This window comes from Bombina bombina, chromosome 3, assembly GCF_027579735.1.
Source record: "Bombina bombina isolate aBomBom1 chromosome 3, aBomBom1.pri, whole genome shotgun sequence".
Classification (NCBI taxonomy): domain Eukaryota; kingdom Metazoa; phylum Chordata; class Amphibia; order Anura; family Bombinatoridae; genus Bombina; species Bombina bombina.
The window spans coordinates 588520017-588545836 of record NC_069501.1 but is presented as its reverse complement, the minus strand read 5'-3'; the positions used below and the strand labels follow the sequence as shown (position 1 = coordinate 588545836).

Sequence of the window (25820 nt, the reverse complement as noted above, 5' to 3'; positions counted from 1 at the left end):
TCTCCCGGCTTCGTTGAGGACTTCGGACCGGCTTGGATGAAGACTTCTCCCGTTAAGTCGAGCTTCAGGGGGTTAGTGTTAGGTTTTTTAAAGGTGTATTGGGTGGGTTTTATTTTTAGGTTAGGGACTTTGGGATGCAAAAGAGCTAACTGCCCTTTTAAGGGCAATGCCCATCCAAATGCCCTTTTCAGGGCAATGGGGAGCTTAGTTTTGTTTAGATAGTATTTTATTTGGGGGGTTGGTTGTCTGGGTGGTGGGTTTTACTGTTGGGGGGGTTGTTTGTAAAAAAAATTTTACAGGTAAAAGAGCTGATTACTTTGGGGCAATGCCCCGCAAAAGGCCCTTTTAAGGGCTATTGGTAGTTTAGTTAGGCTAGGGGGGGTTTATTTTTTGGGGGGGCTTTTTTATTTTAATAAGCCTATTAGATTAGGTGTAATTAGTTTAAATATCTGTAATTTGTTTATTATTTTCTGTAATTTACGGCTAGATTTAGAGTGCGGCCAAAGGGGTGCATTAGCTACGCTGGCTTTTTTTCTCCCGCACCTTTTAAATACCGCTGTTATTTAGAGTTCACAGAAGGGCTGCGTTAGGCTCCAAAAAGGGAGCGTAGAGCATATTTACCGCCACTGCAACTCTAAATTCCAGCGGTGCTTACGGACGCGGCCAGCTTCAAAAACGTGCTCGTGCATGATTCCCCCATAGGAAACAATGGGGCTGTTTGAGCTGAAAAAAACCTAACACCTGCAAAAAAGCAGCGTTCAGCTCCTAACGCAGCTACATTGTTTCCTATGGGGAACACTTCCTATGTCTGCACCTAACACCCTAACATGTACCCCGAGTCTAAACACCCCTAACCTTACACTTATTAACCCCTAATCTGCCGCCCCCGCTATTGCTGACCCCTACATATTATTATTAACCCCTAATCTGCCGCTCCGTACACCGCCGCAACCTACATTATCCCTATGTACCCCTATTCTGCTGCCCCTAACACCGCCGACCCCTATATTATATTTATTAACCCCTAATCTGCCGCCCCCAACGTCGCCTCCACCTACCTACACTTATTAACCCCTAATCTGCCGACCGGATCTTGCCGCTACTATAATAAATGTATTAACCCCTAATCCGCCTCACTCCCGCCTCAATAACCCTATAATAAATAGTATTAACCCCTAATCTGCCCTCCCTAACATCGCCGACACCTAACTTCAAGTATTAACCCCTAATCTGCCGACCGGAGCTCACCGCTACTCTAATACATTTTTTAACCCCTAAAGCTAATTCTAACCCTAACCCTAACACCCCCCTAAATTAAATATAATTTTATTCTAACGAAATCAATTAACTCTTATTAAATAAATTATTCCTATTTAAATCTAAATACTTACCTGTAAAATAAACCCTAATATAGCTACAATATAAATTATAATTATATTGTAGCTATTTTAGGATTAATATTTATTTTACAGGCAACTTTGTATTTATTTTAACCAGGTACAATAGCTATTAAATAGTTAAGAACTATTTAATAGTTACCTAGTTAAAATAATTACAAATTACCTGTAAAATAAATCCTAACCTAAGTTACAATTAAACCTAACACTACACTATCAATAAATAAATTAAATAAACTACCTACAATTATCTACAATTAAACCTAACACTACACTATCAATAAATTAATTAAATACAATACCTACAAATAAATACATTTAAATAAACTAACTAAAGTACAAAAAATAAAAAAGAACTAAGTTACAAAAAATAAAAAAATATTTACAAACATTAGAAAAATATTACAACAATTTTAAACTAATTACACCTACTCTAAGCCCCCTAATAAAATAACAAAGACCCCCAAAATAAAAAAATGCCCTACCCTATTCTAAATTAAAAAAGTTCAAAGCTCTTTTACCTTACCAGCCCTGAAAAGGGCCCTTTGCGGGACATGCCCCAAATAATTCAGCTCTTTTGCCTGTAAAAGAAAAATGCAACCCCCCCCAACATTACAACCCACCACCCACATACCCCTAATCTAACCCAAACCCCCCTTAAATAAACCTAACACTAAGCCCCTGAAGATCTTCCTACCTTATCTTCAGGTTCACCGATCCGTCCACCGAAGTCTTGATCCAAGCCTCCGAAATCTTGATCCAAGCCCAAGCGGGGGCTGAAGAGTGACGTCCATCCTCCAGCTGAAGTCTTGATCCAAGCGGGCAGAAGAGGACATCCGGACCGGCAAACATCTTCATCCAAGCCGCATCTTCTATGTTCTTCAATCCGATGATGACCGGCTGATCTTCAAGACCTCCAGTGCGGATCCATCCATCTTCACCGACGACTTCCCGACAAATGACGGTTCCTTTAAGGGATGTCATCCAAGATGGCGTCCCTCGAATTCCGATTGGCTGATAGGATCCTATCAGCCAATCGGAATTAAGGTAGGAAAATTCTGATTGGCTGATTGAATCAGCCAATCAGATTCAAGTTCAATCCGATTGGCTGATCCAATCAGCCAATCAGATTGAGCTCGCATTCTATTGGCTGATCGGAACAGCCAATAGAATGCGAGCTCAATCCGATCTCAATCCGATTCAAGTTCAATCCGATTGGCTGATCTAATCAGCCAATCAGATTGAGATCGCATTCTATTGGCTGTTCCGATCAGCCAATAGAATGCGAGCTCAATCTGATTGGCTGATTGGATCAGCCAATCGGATTGAACTTGAATCTGATTGGCTGATTCCATCAGCCAATCAGAATTTTCCTACCTTAATTCTGATTGGCTGATAGAATCCTATCAGCCAATTGGAATTCGACGGACGCCATCTTGGATGACGTCATTTAAAGGAACCGTCATTCGGCGAGTAGGCGTCGGTAGAAGAGGATGGATCCGCGTCGGCTGGAAGATGATGGCTCCGGAAGAAAGAAGATTGATGATGCCGCTTCATAGAAGACTTCATCCCGATGATGGATTTCTTCAGTGCCCGCTTGGATCAAGACTTCAGCCCGATGATGGATTTCTTCAGCCGCCGCTTGGATCCAGACTTCAGGCGGAGGATGGACGTCACTCTTCAGCCCCCCCCTTGGGCTTGGATGAAGATTTCGGAGGGTCTTATGGACAGATTGGGACCCGGTGTGGTGAAGACAAGGTAGGGAGATCTTCAGGGGCTTAGTGTTAGGTTTATTTAAGGGGGGTTTGGGTTAGATTAGGGGTATGTGGGTGGTGGGTTGTAATGTTGGGGGGGGTATTGTATGGGTTTTTTTTTACAGGCAAAAGAGCTGAATTCTTTGGGGCATGCCCCGCAAAGGGCCCTTTTCAGGGCTGGTAAGGTAAAAGAGCTTTTCTATTTTAATTTTAGAATAGGGTAGGGCATTTTTTTATTTTGGGGGTCTTTGTTATTTTATTAGGGGGCTTAGAGTAGGTGTAATTAGTTTAAAATTGTTGTAATATTTTTCTAATGTTTGTAAATATTTTTTTATTTTTTGTAACTTAGTTCTTTTTTATTTTTTGTACTTTAGTTAGTTTATTTAAATGTATTTATTTGTAGGTATTGTATTTAATTAATTTATTGATAGTGTAGTGTTAGGTTTAATTGTAACTTAGGTTAGGATTTATTTTACAGGTAATTTGTAATTATTTTAACTAGGTAACTATTAAATAGTTCTTAACTATTTAATAGCTATTGTACCTGGTTAAAATAAATACAAAGTTGCCTGTAAAATAAATATTAATCCTAAAATAGCTACAATATAATTATAATTTATATTGTAGCTATATTAGGGTTTATTTTACAGGTAAGTATTTAGCTTTAAATAGGAATAATTTATTTAATAAGAGTTAATTTATTTCGTTAGATTTAAATTATATTTAACTTAGGGGGGTGTTAGGGTTAGGGTTAGAATTAGCTTTAGGGGTTAAAAAATGTATTATAGTAGCGATGAGCTCCGGTCGGCAGATTAGGGGTTAATACTTGAAGTTAGGTGTCGGCGATGTTAGGGAGGGCAGATTAGGGGTTAATACAATTTATTATAGGGTTATTGAGGCGGGAGTGAGGCGGATTAGGGGTTAATAACTTTATTATAGTAGCGGTGAGCTCCGGTCGGCAGATTAGGGGTTAATAATTGTAGGTAGGTGGCGGTGACGTTGGGGGCGGCAGATTAGGGGTTAATAAATATAATATAGGGGTCGGCGGTGTTAGGGGCAGCAGATTAGGGGTTCATAGGGATAACGTAGGTGGCAGCGGTGTGCGGTCGGCAGATTAGGGGTTAAAATTTTTTAATAGAGTGGCGGCGATGTTGGGGGCGGCAAATTAGGGGTTAATAAATAGTATGTAGGTGTCGGCGATGTTGGGGGCAGCAGATTAGGGGTTAATACATATAATGTAGGTGTCTGCGGTGTCCGGAGTGGCAGATTAGGGGTTAATAATTATAATGTAGGTGTCGGCGATGTCGGGGGTGGCAGATTAGGGGTTAATAAATATAATTAGGTGTCTGCGATGTTGGGGGCAGCAGATTAGGGGTTCATAAATATAATGTAGGTGGCGGCGGTGTCCGGAGTGGCAGATTAGGGGTTAAAAATTGTATTTTACTGTTTGCAATGCAGGAGGGCCTCGGTTTAGGGGTTAATAGGTAGTTTATGGGTGCTAGTGTACTTTTTAGCACTTTAGTTATGAGTTTTATGTTATGGTGTTGTACCATAAAACTCGTAACTACTGACTTTTAAATGCGTTAGGACTCTTGACGGGGTAGCGTATACCGCTCACTTTTTGGCCTCCCAGGACAGACTCGTAATACCGGCGCTATGGAAGTCCCATAGAAAAAAGACTTTACGATGTTTACGTAAGAAGTGTGCGGTGCCCCTAAACCTGCAAGACTCGTAATAGCAGCGGGCGTAAAAAAGCAGCGTTAGGACCTCTTAACACTTCTTTTTTACTCTAACGCACAACTCGTAATCTAGCCAAATGTTTGTACAGTAATGCATAATCTGATTTTTTTTTTTACTATTTTGTTTCTTGCTGTCTATGTTGATAGTGTAAATATGTGTGGGAAAAAAATGTGTTGGAAAAAAAAAAAAAGACAATGGTCCAATCAATGTAGGAGAAAAGCAGCATTCTGCTGTGTGAAACCTTAGAAGTTCAGGCCCTGCTCAAGGTAGTTAGTATTTTTCTTTATTTTAATAATCATGTATGAGAGCTCAGACTGTAATGCCTTAAACATACAGACATTCATAACTAATTTTTATGTGGCAGTTCCAACTATTTGTACAAAGAGTCTGCAAGTTAACTTGTGTCAAATTACTAAGGAACTTATCGAAAACTCAGATAGCTCAGGAGAAAGGGAACCTCACTCCTATGTTGAAGTTTAAAGGTTGAAATCACATTCATTGTGGTTAATATATATAATTAATGGACTGATTGTATGTGTGGTTTATATATAGAAAAGATTAGGCCTAACTTTTTGGCTGCACTGCATTGAACAGCAGTGTGCTGCAGCCAAGTGGTTAAGGGCATTTTTTATTTTTCATATAGCAAAAAAATGGGAAATTCAAATGCATACAATTTAGAACTATCTGTTGTTAAATAACACATATCTAGGTAAGACAGGGCAGTCATCTACTTGAATATAGTTTATTGGGGAGCTCAGAGTTAAAGTTCATATTCCCATTGAATAAACACAAGCAGCTTTTCTACAGATAAAACATTTATTACTCATATTTTCAGTATAAGTGGGGATACAGGAGGCAAATGTAGATATTTTAAATAAAAATTTAATGTAAAAGCTTTGTACAAACAATTAAATACCCACAGCAGGTAAAATGTACCATTGGGAACACATTAAAGGAGGAAAAATAGCGTTACAAAGCCCCTTTAACATAAGCTTGGGCACCAGTAATTTATTTAGGTTAAAAATGCGCATAGAATGGTGAGAAATATATTGTTCTTGAAAAAGACACCATTGATCAATGAAACATAAAGTTCCAGAGAGGGGCAACAACCATCTTAAAAAGTCTTATGAGAAGAGTGCACCCTGATACTAAGAAGAAGGTTTGGACACTTGTATTGCTTGTTTTATATCTGTCCTTAAGTGTCCTCAGCAAAAGATAGAAATAAGGGGAAATCTAGGTTTCATTATGGCAGCACCCATTACTTTATAAAAACTAAAGTACTTTATAGAAACGAAAACTTATATTTGCAAATCTTTGCTTTAAATTAATAATTACATCTAGCATTTATTTACTGTCCCTTTAAGTTTGAAAATACATATAAATCTCTTGTTTTGTTTTCATGTGACAGGTGCCATTTCACTCAGTACCAAAAGGATTTTTTACATTTAATGACCTTTTTGTATGAAAAGATTGTCTGAAAGGGAGCATTCTCTGTCATGGCAAGACTGCGCAGGAAAGCCTGTATTGCACTGTTTCTCTTCACACTCTTCATTTTTGGGACCATGATGGGTCTGCGGACTTTAAAGCCCTCTGATGGATTTCCAAATTTGGCCCCTGGTCTGGAGCTCATGCCCTTTGCAGAACAGTCTGAGAGGCGCTCAGTATCCAATGAGGTCATCTCTCAACCCCAGGGCACTGTGGACACACTGGACAGAACAAAGGTGTACTATGACCTTCACATCTTCTATTACATGTGGTATGGTAACCCCAAGTTTGATGGAAATTACATTCATTGGGATCATGTAATGGTTCCTCACTGGGATCCTAAAATTTCTGCAAGTTACCCCAAGGGAAGACACAGCCCTCCTGAAGACGTTGGTTCAAGTTTTTACCCAGAGTTGGGACCATACAGTTCCAAAGATCCAGAGGTCTTAGAAGACCACATGAGACAGCTCAAAGCAGCTGCTATTGGTAAGTAAACGTATGCATGAAGAAAAAGCCCTTTCCTTTTTTTTATTGGAGTGTTAAAAAGTGTACATATGCATGCACTTATGTTGTTTGATTAATTACTGCCATTATGGCTATCATTATAAAATAATACTATTTATAATTGCTAAGTATATTTTTGTAAAGATATCATCTAAACAAGAACACTCGTATTTCCTGCTTTCTCTGTTGAATCCAATTGATAAACATATCAGTAGACTCTGAACATTATTGGAACACATTAACACCATGTTTGGTGAAATTGTCTTTCCATGGTCTAATTCCACCCACCTCTTTCCTTATTTGGAGGAGCCAATGCAAAATTGAGTCTGCAGATACCTGGGCTTGCCATTGTCAAAATAAATAATAAGCTGCAAATTAGGGACAGATATTTGGCAGTTGAAAGTGTTGGGTCTGCCATGTGCTCTTTTAGTTTTCAGGACTAGAATATCCACAATTTTGAAACCTAAAGGATAACATTAAACATTTTATATTACAGTCTCAAAGTGTTTACTGTCCCTTTTACAGAAACAGTTTAGTTAGTTGTTTTGGTGTTTTCTTCAAGGGGCATAAATCTCACTTCTATTATCTAATTTGCTTTCTTCTTTTGGTATTCTTTCTTAAAAAACGTATCTAGGTAGGCTGAGGAGTAGCAATGCATTACTGGGAGAAAGACACTGATTGGTGCCTGCACATGAATGCCTCTTTTCATTGGTTCCCCAGATGTGTTCAGTTAGCTCCCAGTAGTGTTGCTGCTCATTCAACAAAGGATAATAGCAAATTTGATTTTTTTTTTAAATCACATGATCTATCTAAATCATGTAAGAAAAATGTTGTCTTTCATGTCCCTTTAATGATAAACAAGTCCAATAATCTATATTTGCAGTGTAAAAATATTTGTTTCCTTTTCTAAAATGTCAAATTTCATTGAAAAATTGTTCTCTAATAATATTAAGGCAAATAGAATTAAAATTCCAACAATGTATAAGATTGCTACAAACATTGCCCTTGATCACAATCTATTGATTGCTTTTTTGTTTGAAGGTGTTCACAATTGCAAATTTGTGGGTGTTTTTTTGAGTCAAAAATGCGTTATTGGCTCACAAAAAAAAACAACCCTATTTTTAACATGGAGACAAAATATTCTTGTCAATCACAATCCATTTTAAACTGTTTTTCAAGACCATTTTCACTGATTAAATTTGACTATTTTTCATTTATCGTCACTTGATAAAGTCCTGAACTTGCTTTTTTGACATATTTGCGAGTATTTCAAGATGATTTGGAATAATTATTTTATGTTGCACAAGTGCAATAAAAATCAGATCCTGTGTAAATTGAATAGGAATTTTAATTTTTCTATAAAATACGTTTTTTTGCAGAACAATTCCATTAAAAATTTTAATGCGACTAAACAATAAATTTTTTACTACATATTTTTATTTAAATATTTATTCATTTTATATGAATTTTAAAGGGACAGTCTGCCCAAAAATGATTATTGTTTAAAAAGATAGATAATGCTTCTATTACCAATTCCCCAGTTTTACATAACCAACACTATTATATTAATATACTTTTTACCACTGTGATTGTTTCTAAGCCTCTACAGACAGCCCTCTTACCTCAGTGCTTTTTACAAACTTGCATTTTAGCCAATTAGTGCTGCTTCATAAATAACTCCACAGGATCTAGTACAATGTTATCTATATGGCACACATCAACTAGCACTGCCTGGCTGTGAAAAACTGATAAAATGCACTTGGATAGGAGGGAGCCCACAGAGGGTTAGAAACAGTCAGAAATTTAGAGGTTTAAAAGTTGGTTGTGCAAAGCTGGGGAATAAGTAGTAAAGGGGTTATCTATCTGTTTAAACAATTTTCATCATTCTCTTGGTATCTTTATTTGAAATGCAAGAATGTAAGTTTAGATGCCGGCCCATTTTTGTTGAACAACCTAAGTTGTTCTTGCTGATTGGTGGATAAATTCATCCACCAATAAAAAAGTGCTGTCCAGAGTGCTGAACTAATACATTTTTTTTTAGATGCCTTCTTTTTCAAATAAAGATAGCAAGAGAACAAAGAAAAATTGATAATAGGAGTAAATTAGAAAGTTGCTTAAAATTGCATGCTCTATCTCAATCACGAAAGAAAAAATTTGGGTTCAGTGTCCCTTTAAGAGGTGTGAAACCCCTAATGTATGTGTAATTTTCAGTTAGATTCATAGCTTTGATCCCAATAACAACTATTTAATAACTCAAAACACAATGGGCCAGATTACAAGTGGAGCGGTATTTAAAGATCTGTCAGGATATCTGTGAGTGTTATTAAATAATATATATATATATATATATATATATATATATATATACACACACACACACATATATTTATCTACACCAAATAATTAATTTATTTGTGAAACTGTTTGTAATACAACCCCCCTTTCTCGTTTGTCAAGGGCACATTGCAAACATTTGTCCCAATCTACAAAGAATCTGTGTTCAATACCTTGGCTCAGATAAAAAACATAATTTATGTAAGAACTTACCTGATAAATTCATTTCTTTCATATTAACAAGAGTCCATGAGCTAGTGACGTATGGGATATACATTCCTACCAGGAGGGGCAAAGTTTCCCAAACCTTAAAATGCCTATAAATACACCCCTCACCACACCCACAAATCAGTTTAACGAATAGCCAAGAAGTGGGGTGATAAGAAAAAAAGTGCGAAGCATATAAAATAAGGAATTGGAATAATTGTGCTTTATACAAAAAAATCATAACCACCACAAAAAAGGGTGGGCCTCATGGACTCTTGTTAATATGAAAGAAATGAATTTATCAGGTAAGTTCTTACATAAATTATGTTTTCTTTCATGTAATTAACAAGAGTCCATGAGCTAGTGACGTATGGGATAATGAATACCCAAGATGTGGATCTTTCCACACAAGAGTCACTAGAGAGGGAGGGATAAAATAAAGACAGCCAATTCCTGCTTAAAATAATCCACACCCAAAATAAAGTTTAATGAAAAACATAAGCAGAAGATTCAAACCGAAACCACTGCCTGAAGTACCTTTCTACCAAAAACTGCTTCAGAAGAAGAGAATACATCAAAATGGTAGAATTTAGTAAAAGTATGCAAAGAGGACCAAGTCGCTGCTTTGCAAATCTGATCAACTGAAGCTTCATTCCTAAACGCCCAGGAAGTAGAAACTGACCTAGTAGAATGAGCTGTAATCCGCTGAGGCGGAGTCTTACCCGATTTAACATAGGCAAGATGAATTAAAGATTTCAACCAGGATGCCAAAGAAATGGCAGAAGCTTTCTGGCCTTTTCTAGAACCAGAAAAGATGACAAATAAACTAGAAGTCTTTCGGAAAGATTTAGTAGCTTCAACATAATATTTCAAAGCTCTAACAACATCCAAAGAATGTAACGATTTTTCCTTAGAATTCTTAGGATTAGGACATAATGAAGGAACCACGATTTCTCTACTAATGTTGTTGGAATTCACAACCTTAGGTAAAAATTCAAAAGAAGTTCGCAACACCGCCTTATCCTGATGAAAAATCAGAAAAGGAGACTCACAAGAAAGAGCAGATAATTCAGAAACTCTTCTGGCAGAAGAGATGGCCAAAAGGAACAAAACTTTCCAAGAAAGCAATTTAATGTCCAATGAATGCATAGGTTCAAACGGAGGAGCTTGAAGAGCTCCCAGAACCAAATTCAAACTCCATGGAGGAGAAATTGACTTAATGACAGGTTTTATACGAACCAAAGCTTGTACAAAACAATGAATATCAGGAAGAATAGCAATCTTTCTGTGAAAAAGAACAGAAAGAGCAGAGATTTGTCCTTTCAAGGAACTTGCGGACAAACCCTTATCTAAACCATCCTGAAGAAATTGTAATATTCTCGGAATTCTAAAAGAATACCAAGAAAAATGATGAGTAAGACACCAAGAAATATAAGTCTTCCAGACTCTATAATATATCTCTCTAGATACAGATTTACGAGCCTGTAACATAGTATCAATCACAGAGTCAGAGAAACCTCTTTGACTAAGAATCAAGCGTTCAATCTCCATACCTTTAAATTTAAGGATTTCAGATCCGGATGGAAAAAAGGACCTTGCGACAGAAGGTCTGGTCTTAACGGAAGAGTCCATGGTTGGCAAGATGCCATCCGGACAAGATCCGCATACCAAAACCTGTGAGGCCATGCCGGAGCTATTAGCAGAACAAACGAGCATTCCCTCAGAATCTTGGAGATTACTCTTGGAAGAAGAACTAGAGGCGGAAAGATATAGGCAGGATGATACTTCCAAGGAAGTGATAATGCATCCACTGCCTCCGCCTGAGGATCCCGGGATCTGGACAGATACCTGGGAAGTTTCTTGTTTAGATGAGAGGCCATCAGATCTATCTCTGGAAGCCCCCACATTTGAACAATCTGAAGAAATACCTCTGGGTGAAGAGACCATTCGCCCGGATGCAACGTTTGGCGACTGAGATAATCCGCTTCCCAATTGTCTACACCTGGGATATGAACCGCAGAGATTAGACAGGAGCTGGATTCCGCCCAAACCAAAATTCGAGATACTTCTTTCATAGCCAGAGGACTGTGAGTCCCTCCTTGATGATTGATGTATGCCACAGTTGTGACATTGTCTGTCTGAAAACAAATGAACGATTCTCTCTTCAGAAGAGGCCAAAACTGAAGAGCTCTGAAAATTGCACGGAGTTCCAAAATATTGATCGGTAATCTCACCTCCTGAGATTCCCAAACTCCCTGTGCCGTCAGAGATCCCCACACAGCTCCCCAACCTGTGAGACTTGCATCTGTTGAAATTACAGTCCAGGTCGGAAGAACAAAAGAAGCCCCCTGAATTAAACGATGGTGATCTGTCCACCATGTTAGAGAGTGTCGAACAATCGGTTTTAAAGATATTAATTGATATATCTTCGTGTAATCCCTGCACCATTGGTTCAGCATACAGAGCTGAAGAGGTCGCATGTGAAAACGAGCAAAGGGGATCGCGTCCGATGCAGCAGTCATAAGACCTAGAATTTCCATGCATAAGGCTACCGAAGGGAATGATTGAGACTGAAGGTTTCGACAAGCTGTAATCAATTTTAGACGTCTCTTTTCTGTTAAAGACAGAGTCATGGACACTGAATCTATCTGGAAACCCAGAAAGGTTACCCTTGTTTGAGGAATCAAAGAACTTTTTGGTAAATTGATCCTCCAACCATGATCTTGAAGAAACAACACAAGTCGATTCGTATGAGACTCTGCTAAATGTAAAGACTGAGCAAGTACCAAGATATCGTCCAAATAAGGAAATACCACAATACCCTGTTCTCTGATTACAGACAGAAGGGCACCGAGAATCTTTGTGAAAATTCTTGGAGCTGTAGCAAGGCCAAACGGTAGAGCCACAAATTGGTAATGCTTGTCTAGAAAAGAGAATCTCAGGAACTGAAAATGATCTGGATGAATCGGAATATGCAGATATGCATCCTGTAAATCTATTGTGGACATATAATTCCCTTGCTGAACAAAAGGCAATATAGTCCTTACAGTTACCATCTTGAACGTTGGTATCCTTACATAACGATTCAATAATTTTAGATCCAGAACTGGTCTGAAGGAATTCTCCTTCTTTGGTACAATGAAGAGATTTGAATAAAACCCCATCCCCTGTTCCGGAACTGGAACTGGCATAATTACTCCAGCCAACTCTAGATCTGAAACACAATTCAGAAATGCTTGAGCTTTCACTGGATTTACTGGGACACGGGAAAGAAAAAATCTCTTTGCAGGAGGTCTCATCTTGAAACCAATTCTGTACCCTTCTGAAACAATGTTCTGAATCCAAAGATTGTGAACAGAATTGATCCAAATTTCTTTGAAAAAACGTAACCTGCCCCCTACCAGCTGAACTGGAATGAGGGCCGTACCTTCATGTGAACTTAGAAGCAGGCTTTGCCTTTCTAGCAGGCTTGGATTTATTCCAGACTGGAGATGGTTTCCAAAATGAAACTGCTCCTGAGGACGAAGGATCAGGCTTTTGTTCTTTGTTGAAACGAAAGGAACGAAAACGATTGTTAGCCCTGTTTTTACCTTTAGATTTTTTATCCTGTGGTAAAAAAGTTCCTTTCCCACCAGTAACAGTTGAAATAATAGAATCCAACTGAGAACCAAATAATTTGTTTCCCTGGAAAGAAATGGAAAGTAGAGTTGATTTAGAAGCCATATCAGCATTCCAAGTCTTAAGCCATAAAGCTCTTCTGGCTAAGATAGCCAGAGACATAAACCTAACATCAACTCTAATAATATCAAAAATGGCATCACAGATAAAATTATTAGCATGCTGGAGAAGAATAATAATATCATGAGAATCACGATCTGCTACTTGTTGCGCTAGGGTTTCCAACCAAAAAGTTGAAGCTGCAGCAACATCAGCCAATGATATAGCAGGTCTAAGAAGATTACCTGAACACAGATAAGCTTTTCTTAGAAAAGATTCAATTTTTCTATCTAAAGGATCCTTAAACGAGGTACCATCTGACGTAGGAATGGTAGTACGTTTAGCAAGAGTAGAAATAGCCCCATCAACTTTAGGGATTTTGTCCCAAAATTCTAACCTGTCAGGCGGAACAGGATATAATTGCTTAAAACGTTTAGAAGGAGTAAATGAATTACCCAATTTATCCCATTCTTTGGAAATCACTGCAGAAATAGCATTAGGAACAGGAAAAACTTCTGGAATAACCACAGGAGCTTTAAAAACCTTATCCAAACGTATAGAATTAGTATCAAGAGGACTAGAATCCTCTATTTCTAAAGCAATTAGTACTTCTTTAAGTAAAGAGCGAATAAATTCCATCTTAAATAAATATGAAGATTTATCAGCATCAATCTCTGAGATAGAATCCTCTGAACCAGAAGAGTCCAAAGAATCAGAATGATGGTGTTCATTTAAAAATTCATCTGTAGAGAGAGAAGATTTAAAAGACTTTTTACGTTTACTAGAAGGAGAAATAACAGACAAAGCCTTCTTTATGGATTCAGAAACAAAATCTCTTATGTTATCAGGAACATTCTGCACCTTAGATGTTGAGGGAACTGCAACAGGCAATGGTACATTACTAAAGGAAATATTATCTGCTTTAACAAGTTTGTCATGACAATTATTACAAACAACAGCTGGAGGAATAGCTACCAAAAATTTACAGCAGATACACTTAGCTTTGGTAGATCCAGCAGGCAGTGATTTTCCTGTAGTATCTTCTGGCTCAGATGCAACGTGAGACATCTTGCAATATGTAAGAGAAAAAACAACATATAAAGCAAAATAGATCAAATTCCTTATAAGACAGTTTCAGGAATGGGAAAGAATGCCAAATATCAAGCTTCTAGCAACCAGAAGCAAATGAAAAATGAGACTGAAATAATGTGGAGACAAAAGCGACGCCCATATTTTTTAGCGCCAAATAAGACGCCCACATTATTTGGCGCCTAAATGCTTTTGGCGCCAAAAATGACGCCACATCCGGAACGCCGACATTTTTGGCGCAAAATAACGTCAAAAAATGACGTAACTTCCGGCGACACGTATGACGCCGGAAACGGAAAAGAATTTTTGCGCCAAAAAAGTCCGCGCCAAGAATGACGCAATAAAATGAAGCATTTTCAGCCCCCGCGAGCCTAACAGCCCACAGGGAAAAAAGTCAAATTTTGAGGTAAGAAAAATATGATAAATCAATGCATAATCCCAAATATGAAACTGACTGTCTGAAAATAAGGAAAGTTGAACATTCTGAGTCAAGGCAAATAAATGTTTGAATACATATATTTAGAACTTTATAAATAAAGTGCCCAACCATAGCTTAGAGTGTCACAGAAAATAAGACTTACTTACCCCAGGACACTCATCTACATGTTTGTAGAAAGCCAAACCAGTACTGAAACGAGAATCAGTAGAGGTAATGGTAAATATAAGAGTATATCGTCGATCTGAAAAGGGAGGTAAGAGATGAATCTCTACGACCGATAACAGAGAACCTTATGAAATAGACCCCGTAGAAGGAGATCACTGCATTCAATAGGCAATACTCTCTTCACATCCCTCTGACATTCACTGCACGCTGAGAGGAAAACCGGGCTCCAACTTGCTGCGGAGCGCATATCAACGTAGAATCTAGCACAAACTTACTTCACCACCTCCCTTGGAGGCAAAGTTTGTAAAAACTGATTTGTGGGTGTGGTGAGGGGTGTATTTATAGGCATTTTAAGGTTTGGGAAACTTTGCCCCTCCTGGTAGGAATGTATATCCCATACGTCACTAGCTCATGGACTCTTGTTAATTACATGAAAGAAATCTATGACTTAAAGGGACATAATACTCATATGCTAAATCACTTGAAACTGATGCAGTATAACTGTAAAAAGCTGACAGGAAAATATCACCTGAGCATCTCTATGTAAAAAAAGAAGATATTTTACCTCACAATTTCCTCAGCTCAGCAGTGTAAGTTCTGTGTAAAAAGTTATACTTCAGCTGTTGCTCAGCTGCAGGTAAAAAAAAAATGAAGAAATGAACAGCAGCCAATCAGCATCAGCAGTGCTGAGGTCATGAACTCTTTTACTATGATCTCGTGAGATTTCACTTAACTCTCATGAGATTTCATAGTAAACTTCCTTAAACTGAATAGGGAAATAAGATGAGTGTGCACGTAAGCTTACTCCCTTAGCTGTCTCGGGACAGACATACTAATTTGCTGCTTAGAAGTCCTTTACAATGGAATGTGGCTACTGAGGAATTTTTGAGGTAAAATATCTTTCTTTTTTACATAGAGATGTTCAGGTGATATTTTCTAGTCAGCTTTTTACAGCTATGTCGCATCACTTTCAAGTGTTTCATCATTTGGGTATCATGGCCCTTTAAATAATTTCCCTAATAAAAGTCCAGATAGATGATGACCCCATGCAGGAAATACAGTCGCTCGGTCTAGAGCTAATCCTTTGAAGCACAAGTATATGCAAGAGTTTATTACCCTATGCTGAGTTGAATACACAACTGTCCCCAGACAAACGGAAAATGTAAATCTTGATTTTAAAAGAGGAAATTAGAACTTCATGTAAAATGAATTGTGTAGTTCTCAAATGTTTCCTTGATACTGTATAAATGATATAAATATCTATATATGGATCTGGGAAATACATTTCAAATTTGTAATAGATTAAATGAACAGCTGTATAGCCTTATTTTAAAGATGTATGAAACAAATAACATCTTCTTGATTTTTTCCAGGAGTATAGTGAACCACTCAGAGGAGATAGATACTGACCAGATAAGTTTATTGTATTGAACTGGAAGATATGAATATATCAAATATAGACAGACTAGTCCTAAAGCCCGTTCACACGGGCCAGTTTTTGAAGTACAGCGGTCCCACCCTTTGCGCTCTCTCTCTCCCCTCTCTTTTGCTCTCTCCCCCTCTCTTTTGAGCTCTCTCTCTCTCCCCCCTCTCTTTTGAGCTCTCTCTCTCCACCTCTCTTTTGCGCTCTCTCTCTCCCCCCTCTCTTTTGCGCTCTCTCTCTCTCTTTCTCTTTTGCGCTCCCCCTCCCCACCTCTCTTTTGGGCTCTCTCTGCCCCTCTCTTTTGCTCTCTCTCTCTCCCCCTCTCTTTTGCTCTCTCTCTCTTCCCCATCTCTTTTGTGCTCTCTCTCTCCCATCTCTTTTGTGCTCTCTCTCCCCATCTCTTTTGCGCTCTCTCTCCCCCCTCTTTTGAGCTCTCTCTCTCCCCCATCTCTTTTGCGCTCTCTCTCCCCCTCTCTTTTGAGCTCTCTCCCCCGTCTCTCTTTCCCCCCTCTCTCTCCCCCCCCCCCTCCTCTCTCTCCCCTCTCTCTCTCTCTCTCTCTCTCTCTCTCTCCCTCCCCCTTTCTTTTGTGCTCTCTCTCCCCCTCTTTTGCTCTCTCTCTCTCTCCCCCCTCTCTTTTGCGCTCTCTCTCCCCCCCTCTCTTTTGTGCTCTCTCCCCCTCTCTTTTGCGCTCTCTCCCCCCTCTCTTTTGCATGCTCTCCCCCCTCTCTTTTGCTCTCTCTCTCCCCCCTCTCTTTTGTGCTCTCTCTCTCCCCCCTCTCTTTTGTGCTCTCTCTCTCCCCCCTCTCTTTTGCGCTCTCTCTCTCCCCCTCTCTTTTGGGCTCTCTCCCCCCTCTCTTCGCACTCTCTCCCCCCTATTTTGCTCTCTCTCTCTCCCCATCTCTTTTGCGCTCTCTCTCCCCCATTTCTTTTGCGCTCTCCCCCTCTTTTTTGAGTTCTCTCTCTCCCCCATCTCTCTCTCCCCCATCTCTTTCTCCCCCATCTCTTTTGCACTCTCTCTCCCCCTCTCTTTTGAGCTCTCTCTCCCCCCTTTCTCTCCCCCCCTCCTCTCTCTCCCCCCTCCTCTCTCTCCCCCACCCTCTCTCTCTCTCCACCCCTCCTATCTCTCTCTCTCCCCTCCCTCCTCTCTCTCTCTCTCCCCCCTCCTCTCTCTCTCTCTCCCCCTCCTCTCTCTCTCTCTTCCCCTCCTCTCTCTCTCCCCCCTCCTCTCTCTCCTCCGCTCCTCTCTCTCTTTCCCCCCTCCTTTCTCTCCCCCCCTCCTCTCTCTCTTCCCCCTCCTCTCTCTCTTCCCCCTCCTCTCTCTCTCTCCCCCCCTCCTCTCTCTCTCCCCCCTCCTCTCTCTCTCCCCCTCTCCTCTCTCTCCACCCTCCTCTCTCTCTCCACCCTCCTCTCTATCCCCCCTCCTCTCTCTCTCTCCCCCCTCCTCTCTCCCCCCCTCCTCTCTCTCTCCCCCCTCCTCTCTCTCTCTCCCCCCTCTCCTCTCGCTCTCTCCTCTCTCTCTTTTGTGCTCTCTCTCTCCCCCTCTTTTGCTCTCTCTCTCTCCCCCATTCTTTTCTGCTCTCTCCCCCTCTCTTTTGCGCTCTCTCCCCCCCTCCTCTCTTTTGTGCTCTCTCTCCCCCCTCTTTTGCTCTCTCCCCCCCCCTCTCTTTTGCTCTCTCTCTCTCTCCCCCATCTCTTTTACGCTCTCTCCCCCCTCTCCTCTCTCCCCTCCTCTCTCTCTCCTCTCTCTCTCATCCCTTCTCCTCTCTCTCTCCCCTCCTCTCTGTCTACCCTCTCTAATCGCGCCCGCGCCCGGTCACGCCCCTTTTAAGACCATTCACGTCCGACCACGCCCCCTTCACATCGACCACGCCCCCTGCTCATGCCAGTCCACGCCCACTTCTGCCGCAGATAGGATCAGCAAGGGAATAGGACTCAAAGGCCAGGTGTGTTTGTCCTTGTGCTGTCTCTACTGCGCATGACAGCTTCGGACAAACACACTTGGCCTTTTATCTAATAGGATGAATACAAATGCAGGGAGACTCATGCAATAAGTTGTCCCATAAATTTTACCTAAATTGTTGTTTCGTGCATTCAGAGTGACACTGTAAAGAGATGTACAAATATGTGGGCTATATTTATATTGAAAAGAAATGTGACTTTTAAACGCATCTTTTAAAATATTATAAGTAGTATATCATGTTTAGTATGAAACTACTCAGGGTAAATAATATAAAATAATCCCATATATATTAAACATGTAATTTATTAATGCTGGAAATTAAAGGTGTGTTTAATGAACATACTAAAGAATCTGTATTTACTGTTAGCAGTATTGATGGTGAGACTGCATTTATGGTTATCTGCTGCCACCAATAGTTCAGAAATGGTATTGCAACCAAAAGGTATTTGGCTGTTCAGGGAGGCATTTCCCAAATAACCTATGAGATGTTCAGCACCGGTGGGCATATCCAATTTTCTGTGGGAATGATTAAAGAGAAGAGGGAGTGACTTATCTGGAATAAGAACCCACACACAATAGAGAAAGGGACAGACTCAAAGAAGCATAACTTTTTCACTGAGAGAGAAACACACAGGTTTGTACCAAGCATCTTCTCTGCACATTTTGGGACACTTTCTTAGCAGAAGAAAGATAATATTTTGAGTCCTGTACCCTTGCACATAGTTGATAAAACCTTCTTATATGACCCACAAGAAGCTCTGGAAGCTGAAGACTCTTCTGGTTATGTGGTAATGTATGGTAGTGATTATAATTTAATATTTTAAAGCAAATGCATTCATTGTTGCTACAGTTTAATTGAAGCTGGTGATTCAAAGGGATATTTGGTATTTTGAGTTTATATTCATAGTCCTGTACAGTTTAGAACTAGTCACATTAATGCTAAATAATTTTATTTGCTAAAAAAGACTTTTACATCCCATATTTATAAGTCTGTTTTACTATTGTGAAATTTCATATAAATTGGTTATTATAGTTAAATCTCTCTGGTGTTTATTAAGTATTTGTAGCTATTGTGCTATATTTTAAAATTTGTTTTATCGTGGCTAAATAAGAGGTTATTTCAGCTCAGATTAGTTAGCATATAAATTGGCTGTTGCATTAACAATACACAGTTTCTGGTGGTTTAATTGGAATTATATAGAACCATTTGTGAAATTGTAATAAGCATGTATAATTGATTCAAAATCTAGTTTCTACACAAATATAATTCAAGGTGTCTATAGAGGTAAATAATCAAGAACTAAGGAATAAATATTAATTTTTAATTGTTACATATATACATCTTATTGGTTGGCAACTGCTAAGATAATAATAAATAATAATTTTGTAACCCAAGTATATACCAACAGCTCCCGCTCAAGTGCTAACTCCGCTAGAAGTAAGCTTTTTCCACGCGTTGGGTAGCGCTCGTATTACAAGTTGAAAGTAAACAGCTTATTAAATATGAATATTACATTAATATGTTTTTACATGTTTTATCTACTTGACTGTAAAGGGCTCCAATGCACTTCTATACATTTTGATGTATATGTACATATGTATTTATGTGTTTATATGCGTATATATGTCTGTAAATACAGATATACACACATATATATATATATACATATGTACACTCACACACACATATATATATATACATACAGGGAGTGCAGAATTATTAGGCAAATGAGTATTTTGACCACATCATCCTCTTTATGCATGTTGTCTTACTCCAAGCTGTATAGGCTCGAAAGCCTACTACCAATTAAGCATATTAGGTGATGTGCATCTCTGTAATGAGAAGGGGTGTGGTCTAATGACATCAACACCCTATATTAGGTGTGCATAATTATTAGGCAACTTCCTTTCCTTTGGCAAAATGGGTCAAAAGAAGGACTTGACAGGCTCAGAAAAGTAAAAAATAGTGAGATATCTTGCAGAGGGATGCAGCACTCTTAAAATTGCAAAGCTTCTGAAGCGTGATCATCGAACAATCAAGCGTTTCATTCAAAATAGTCCACAGGGTCGCAAGAAGCGTGTGGAAAAACCAAGGCGCAAAATAACTGCCCATGAACTGAGAAAAGTCAAGCGTGCAGCTGCCAAGATGCCACTTGCCACCAGTTTGGCCATATTTCAGAGCTGCAACATCACTGGAGTGCCCAAAAGCACAAGGTGTGCAATACTCAGAGACATGGCCAAGGTAAGAAAGGCTGAAAGACGACCACCACTGAACAAGACACACAAGCTGAAACGTCAAGACTGGGCCAAGAAATATCTCAAGACTGATTTTTCTAAGGTTTTATGACTGATGAAATGAGAGTGAGTCTTGATGGGCCAGATGGATGGGCCCGTGGCTGGATTGGTAAAGGGCAGAGAGCTCCAGTCCGACTCAGACGCCAGCAAGGTGGAGGTGGAGTACTGGTTTGGGCTGGTATCATCAAAGATGAGCTTGTGGGGCCTTTTCGGGTTGAGGATGGAGTCAAGCTCAACTCCCAGCCCTACTGCCAGTTTCTGGAAGACACCTTCTTCAAGCAGTGGTACAGGAAGAAGTCTGCATTCTTCAAGAAAAACATGATTTTCATGCAGGACAATGCTCCATCACACGCGTCCAAGTACTCCACAGCGTGGCTGGCAAGAAAGGGTATAAAAGAAGAAAATCTAATGACATGGCCTCCTTGTTCACCTGATCTGAACCCCATTGAGAACCTGTGGTCCATCATCAAATGTGAGATTTACAAGGAGGGAAAACAGTACACCTCTCTGAACAGTGTCTGGGAGGCTGTGGTTGCTGCTGCACGCAATGTTGATGGTGAACAGATTAAAACACTGACAGAATCCATGGATGGCAGGCTTTTGAGTGTCCTTGCAAAGAAAGGTGGCTATATTGGTCACTGATTTGTTTTTGTTTTGTTTTTGAATGTCAGAAATGTATATTTGTGAATGTTGAGATGTTATATTGGTTTCACTGGTAAAAATAAATAATTGAAATGGGTATATATTTGTTTTTTGTTAAGTTGCCTAATAATTATGCACAGTAATAGTCACCTGCACACACAGATATCCCCCTAAAATAGCTATAACTAAAAACAAACTAAAAACTACTATTCAGCTTTGATATTAATGAGTTTTTTGGGTTCATTGAGAACATGGTTGTTGTTCAATAATAAAATTAATCCTCAAAAATACAACTTGCCTAATAATTCTGCACTCCCTGTATATATAAAAATATACACACACATACATATTTAGTCACATATATGTATGTCTCTATATGTGTAAGCCCTTTGCCTGCTTTTTTTTTCTTACACCTATGACCTCATATCTTTGAGCCATTATCACTTTTTTATGCAAATTTTTTTTTAATAATTTTTATTAGATACTGTAATTATGACTGTAACTGTACTTTGTAGAGTATATCTGTGTTGTGCGACACTTTTTTGTTTCGCAAAACAGTTAACCAGAGCTCTGATCCGTAAATCACGATTGCTCTCAAGCGATCATGTTTACTTTCAACTTGTAATATGAGAGGTGAACAGGACGTGCGCAAACACCCAGGACAAACCCCGTTTCCCTTGCACGTAACTGTTAACGCAACATTTGTAACCTGGCACTATATTGGCAGGTTTTGAAGTGAAAACTTGTTTGCATCTGTGGATTGTGATCACTCAAAAAATATGCTTTCCATATTGGCTGAAAACAAAATCTCATCATCGGGAGCCAATATGAGAAAGATTGTGATCTACCATATTGTTGCAAACACATCTTGCATAGAATGCTAAAGTCATATGCACTTTTCTGAGCTCCTATGAGCCTACCTAGGTTTATTCTTCAACAACGGATACTAGGAGGGCGAAGCAAATTTGATAATAGAAGTCAGTTGGTAAGTTTTGTAAATTTTGAGGCTATTTGCTTTGTATTTATGGAAAGAAATGCCCTGCCTTGAATAAACTTTGGTGGGATGTTTTTTTAATATGTATGCAGCAGAAATTAATTACTGCATTACAAAATGTCTACAAATTAAATCATATTGGTCACAGCAGAAAAATCCTATATTATAAAAGGCCAGGTATGTTTGTCCAATGCAGTCATGCACAGTAGAGACTGCAGCACAAGACAAACGTACCTGGCCGTAAGGAAGGATCAGTCAGTAAGGATCAGACAGCAGAGAGGTGGTGAGGAGGCGGGACCGCTGCACTACAGAAAAAAAAAGTTGAGAGCGGCAGGGAAGGGGAAGGAGGGAAGGTGAGGGGATACAACTGGATGGGGATTTTGACCCGTGTACACAGGCTTTAGGATTAGTAATAAAAATAAAGGGCCAAAATAGTCAAAAAATTAGATATTCTAATTTGTTAGAGCGTGTAATTTTAAGACTATTGACTACTGAAGAAGCAAGTCTACTGTGTGTGTAACCCCTTTGTGGGGGTTAAACCACAGTAGTATTGGGCCAAGAACGGAAACTGCCACTGATCCAATTAGCAGCACTAGTTGCACAGCTGTGTCGTGCGACTAGCACTGTTGATTGGATCAGCAACAGTTTCCTTTAATTGTTTGTACTTTAACTTTTTGTTTAACTCCTTTGTAGGGGTTACACACATAGTTTTTTTAAGTGCCACTAGTGATACAATGACATGTTCTAACCAATTAGAGCATGTCATTATATCACTGTAATGGCCCTTTAAATAATATGGGACAAAAAATTGCTCTGCTCCTTTTTTTTAATTCTTTACCTTCACTGATGCCTCTCTGTCCCTCGGAGCAGGTCTTTTTTGTCTTGTTTTTATGTCTTACTATTATTATTTTGGTTTGTTTTTTTAATGTGCTTCATAGCATTATTAAAAAGATATTCAGAATTCCAAAATCCATAATAATTCTGAAATCTAGACTTTTTTTTATTAAAATTTATTTTTCAAAATAAAATGATAAAAAATTACCATTTTTCCCCAGCAGTAAGTCACAATCTTCTCTGCCTGCATCTTTGGTTTGGCTTTTGTGTTCTAAAATGCAAGTGATAGTCTATATTTATTTAAAACAGCTATTCCCTCTCTGATTATAGTACTGTACTATCTTTCTGATGTTACTATGTATACAAAGGTATTAAACATTGTGTAGAAACTACCTTTAGGTTGCATTATAAGCTGTATTATGGCATATAAATATTGCCAAAATAACAGAAGATACTGCTTTTTACATTTGGTCCCATCCCCTCTCCAATCTGTACAATTTTACAGATTTAAAGGGCCATTATAGTGGGAAAATTACATTCTCTGTCTAACCTGTTAGAGCATGTCACTTTAAAACTATTGACCCTGCAGCACCATCTGTTTAATCCTTGCAATAGGGTTAAACAAACAGTAGAAATACAGTTTGGGACTTGAGGTGCACTGTTAGTCCCTGATTGGAAAATACTGCTAATCCAATCAGTAGCACAAGTTGCACATCTGAGTTCTGCGACTAGTGGTGCTGATTGGACCAGTAGTGCACCAGGAGTCCTAAACAGTATTTCTACTGTGTGTTTAACCCTATTGCAGGGGTTAAACACACAGTACTGCATCGTTGATAGTCTTAAATTAAAGAATTTAATTTTTTAAATGTGATGCCCATTTAAATATACAAATATTTCAAAATCCAAGCATGTTCCTTTCCCAATCAGTTTAGTTAAAGGGTTTTGTACCTGTAATTAAACAACCCTTTAAAAAATAAAATAGAGGATTTGACCATTCTTGCTGTGCTTGATCCTCAGATGGGCCACACAGTGTCCCCTCAACTCAATTGTTACAACCACAAGAGAAGAGTTAAAGTGAAAAGGCTAGGATTTACTATTGAAACATATAAAGGGCACTTTCATTCATGAAGTAGAAGATACTTCATGTAGAAAGCTCCTTTATTTGATTCAATCGATCGCTGCTCTTAGCTCCTACAGCAGAGCACGGCTAAAAATATTTTTGGCTAAGACGTGACGTTTTCACCTCATAGCCAATAGCCGTGCAGTAAATCCCGCTCCCATGGGCGCCAAGCCTGATTTACCGCACGGCTATTGGCTAAGAGTTTCACTTTAAAGGGACAGTCAAGTAAAAAAAAAACTTTCATGATTTAAAAAGGGCATGTAATTTTAAACAACTTTCCAATTTACTTTAATTACCAATTTTTGCTTTGTTCTTTTGGTATTCTTAGTTAAAAGCTAAACCTAGGAGGTTCATATGCTAATTTCTTAGAGGCCTCCTCTAATCTGAAAGAATTTTGACAGTTTTTCACTACTAGAGGGTGTTAGTTCATGTATTTCACATAGATAACATTGAGCTCAGGCACGTGAAGCTCCTAGGAGTCAGCACTTAGAAAATAAATGACCTAGGTCACCAGAGGGCGCTCAATATACACAACGTATAGAATTGAGTAAAATATTGGCAACACAAACTCGCAACAATAGTGTCTGTTTAGATGATACTATAAGACCAAACAATTATACAATAACAATTATTGATAATGAAAAGGGGAACCTCATTAAATGGTGTTAGATTCAATGTCCATATGTGGTTGGCAAGATGTAGCAATATTTTACATGTACCAATTTTATTATGTGCTTGTCAACCCGGTGCAATAAAAGTTTTAAATTTGTTTTAATATAACTTGAGCCTGGAGTTTGAATACGAGCATACCACTATCAGACATCCTATCATACTGGAAAGCCGTCATTCCCAGGAAAGATCCAGAGAGAGCCAGCTGGTCAGCTCTGAGTGCCAGCCCGCTTCCACAAGCACACTGGTGTGCTGTGCTAAAGTGTGAGTACCCTGTGTACACAATATTTGGAGTGTGTGCCGATTTATACCGATTGATACACACATTTGTGCGCCTCTCTTCTTTTCTCATCATCTAGGAGTCAGCACTGGCTGGCTAAAAATGCAAGTCTGTCAAAAGAACTGAAATAAGGGGATAGTTTGCAGAGGCATAGATACAAGGTACATAAACCCAAAAAGGAGATGAAAGCAGCAACTTATATAAAACATAGCATTTATTATCAAAAGGTAAAAAGTCCATGGAGGAACAAGGGTACACAGAAGAAAAACAGTATATGCGTTTTGGCTAAGCGCCATACTCACTACTACTAAAGAATTAAGGTTCACATACAAGTTTAAAAAAGGTGTACTTGACCCCTATTGGTTAAAAGTTCTAATACTGAACACACCTCTGAGTGACGTGTCTAAGTGTACATGTATCGTAATTACATGTATATAAACACAATTTTAATATTAATACACTCTGCTACAGAATAATTACATATGTACAAATAATACAAAAAAAGGGGGTTAATAATAAATACAACGTTTCCTCAGCAAGATATAATTTACAAAAACGAACACAATGTATATAACTTCAATGAATTTAGTAAAGGTGAAAAGATAGAAGCATACAGATAATGGAATACATTAAGGGATACGCCACATATATGTAACTTATTAAATTCTAAGTACACTCATGGTGTATTTTTTTTTTTATATATACACACTACAATAATATAGTATGTGCATAAGTGGCTACACAATAAATGTTTATTATATATAATATGCT

The 25820-nt window shown here is 38.8% G+C and overlaps 1 protein-coding gene across 1 annotated transcript in view; it reads left to right on the top strand.

Moving 5' to 3' along the window:
* Positions 1–6387: 6387 nt before the first annotated feature.
* Positions 6388–25820, top strand: part of MANEAL (mannosidase endo-alpha like) — a 91628-nt gene continuing 72195 nt past the window's right edge. The window contains exon 1 of the mRNA XM_053707169.1: positions 6388–6862. Within this exon, the coding sequence (XP_053563144.1) occupies positions 6388–6862 (475 nt within the window). The remainder of the gene's footprint in view (positions 6863–25820) is intronic.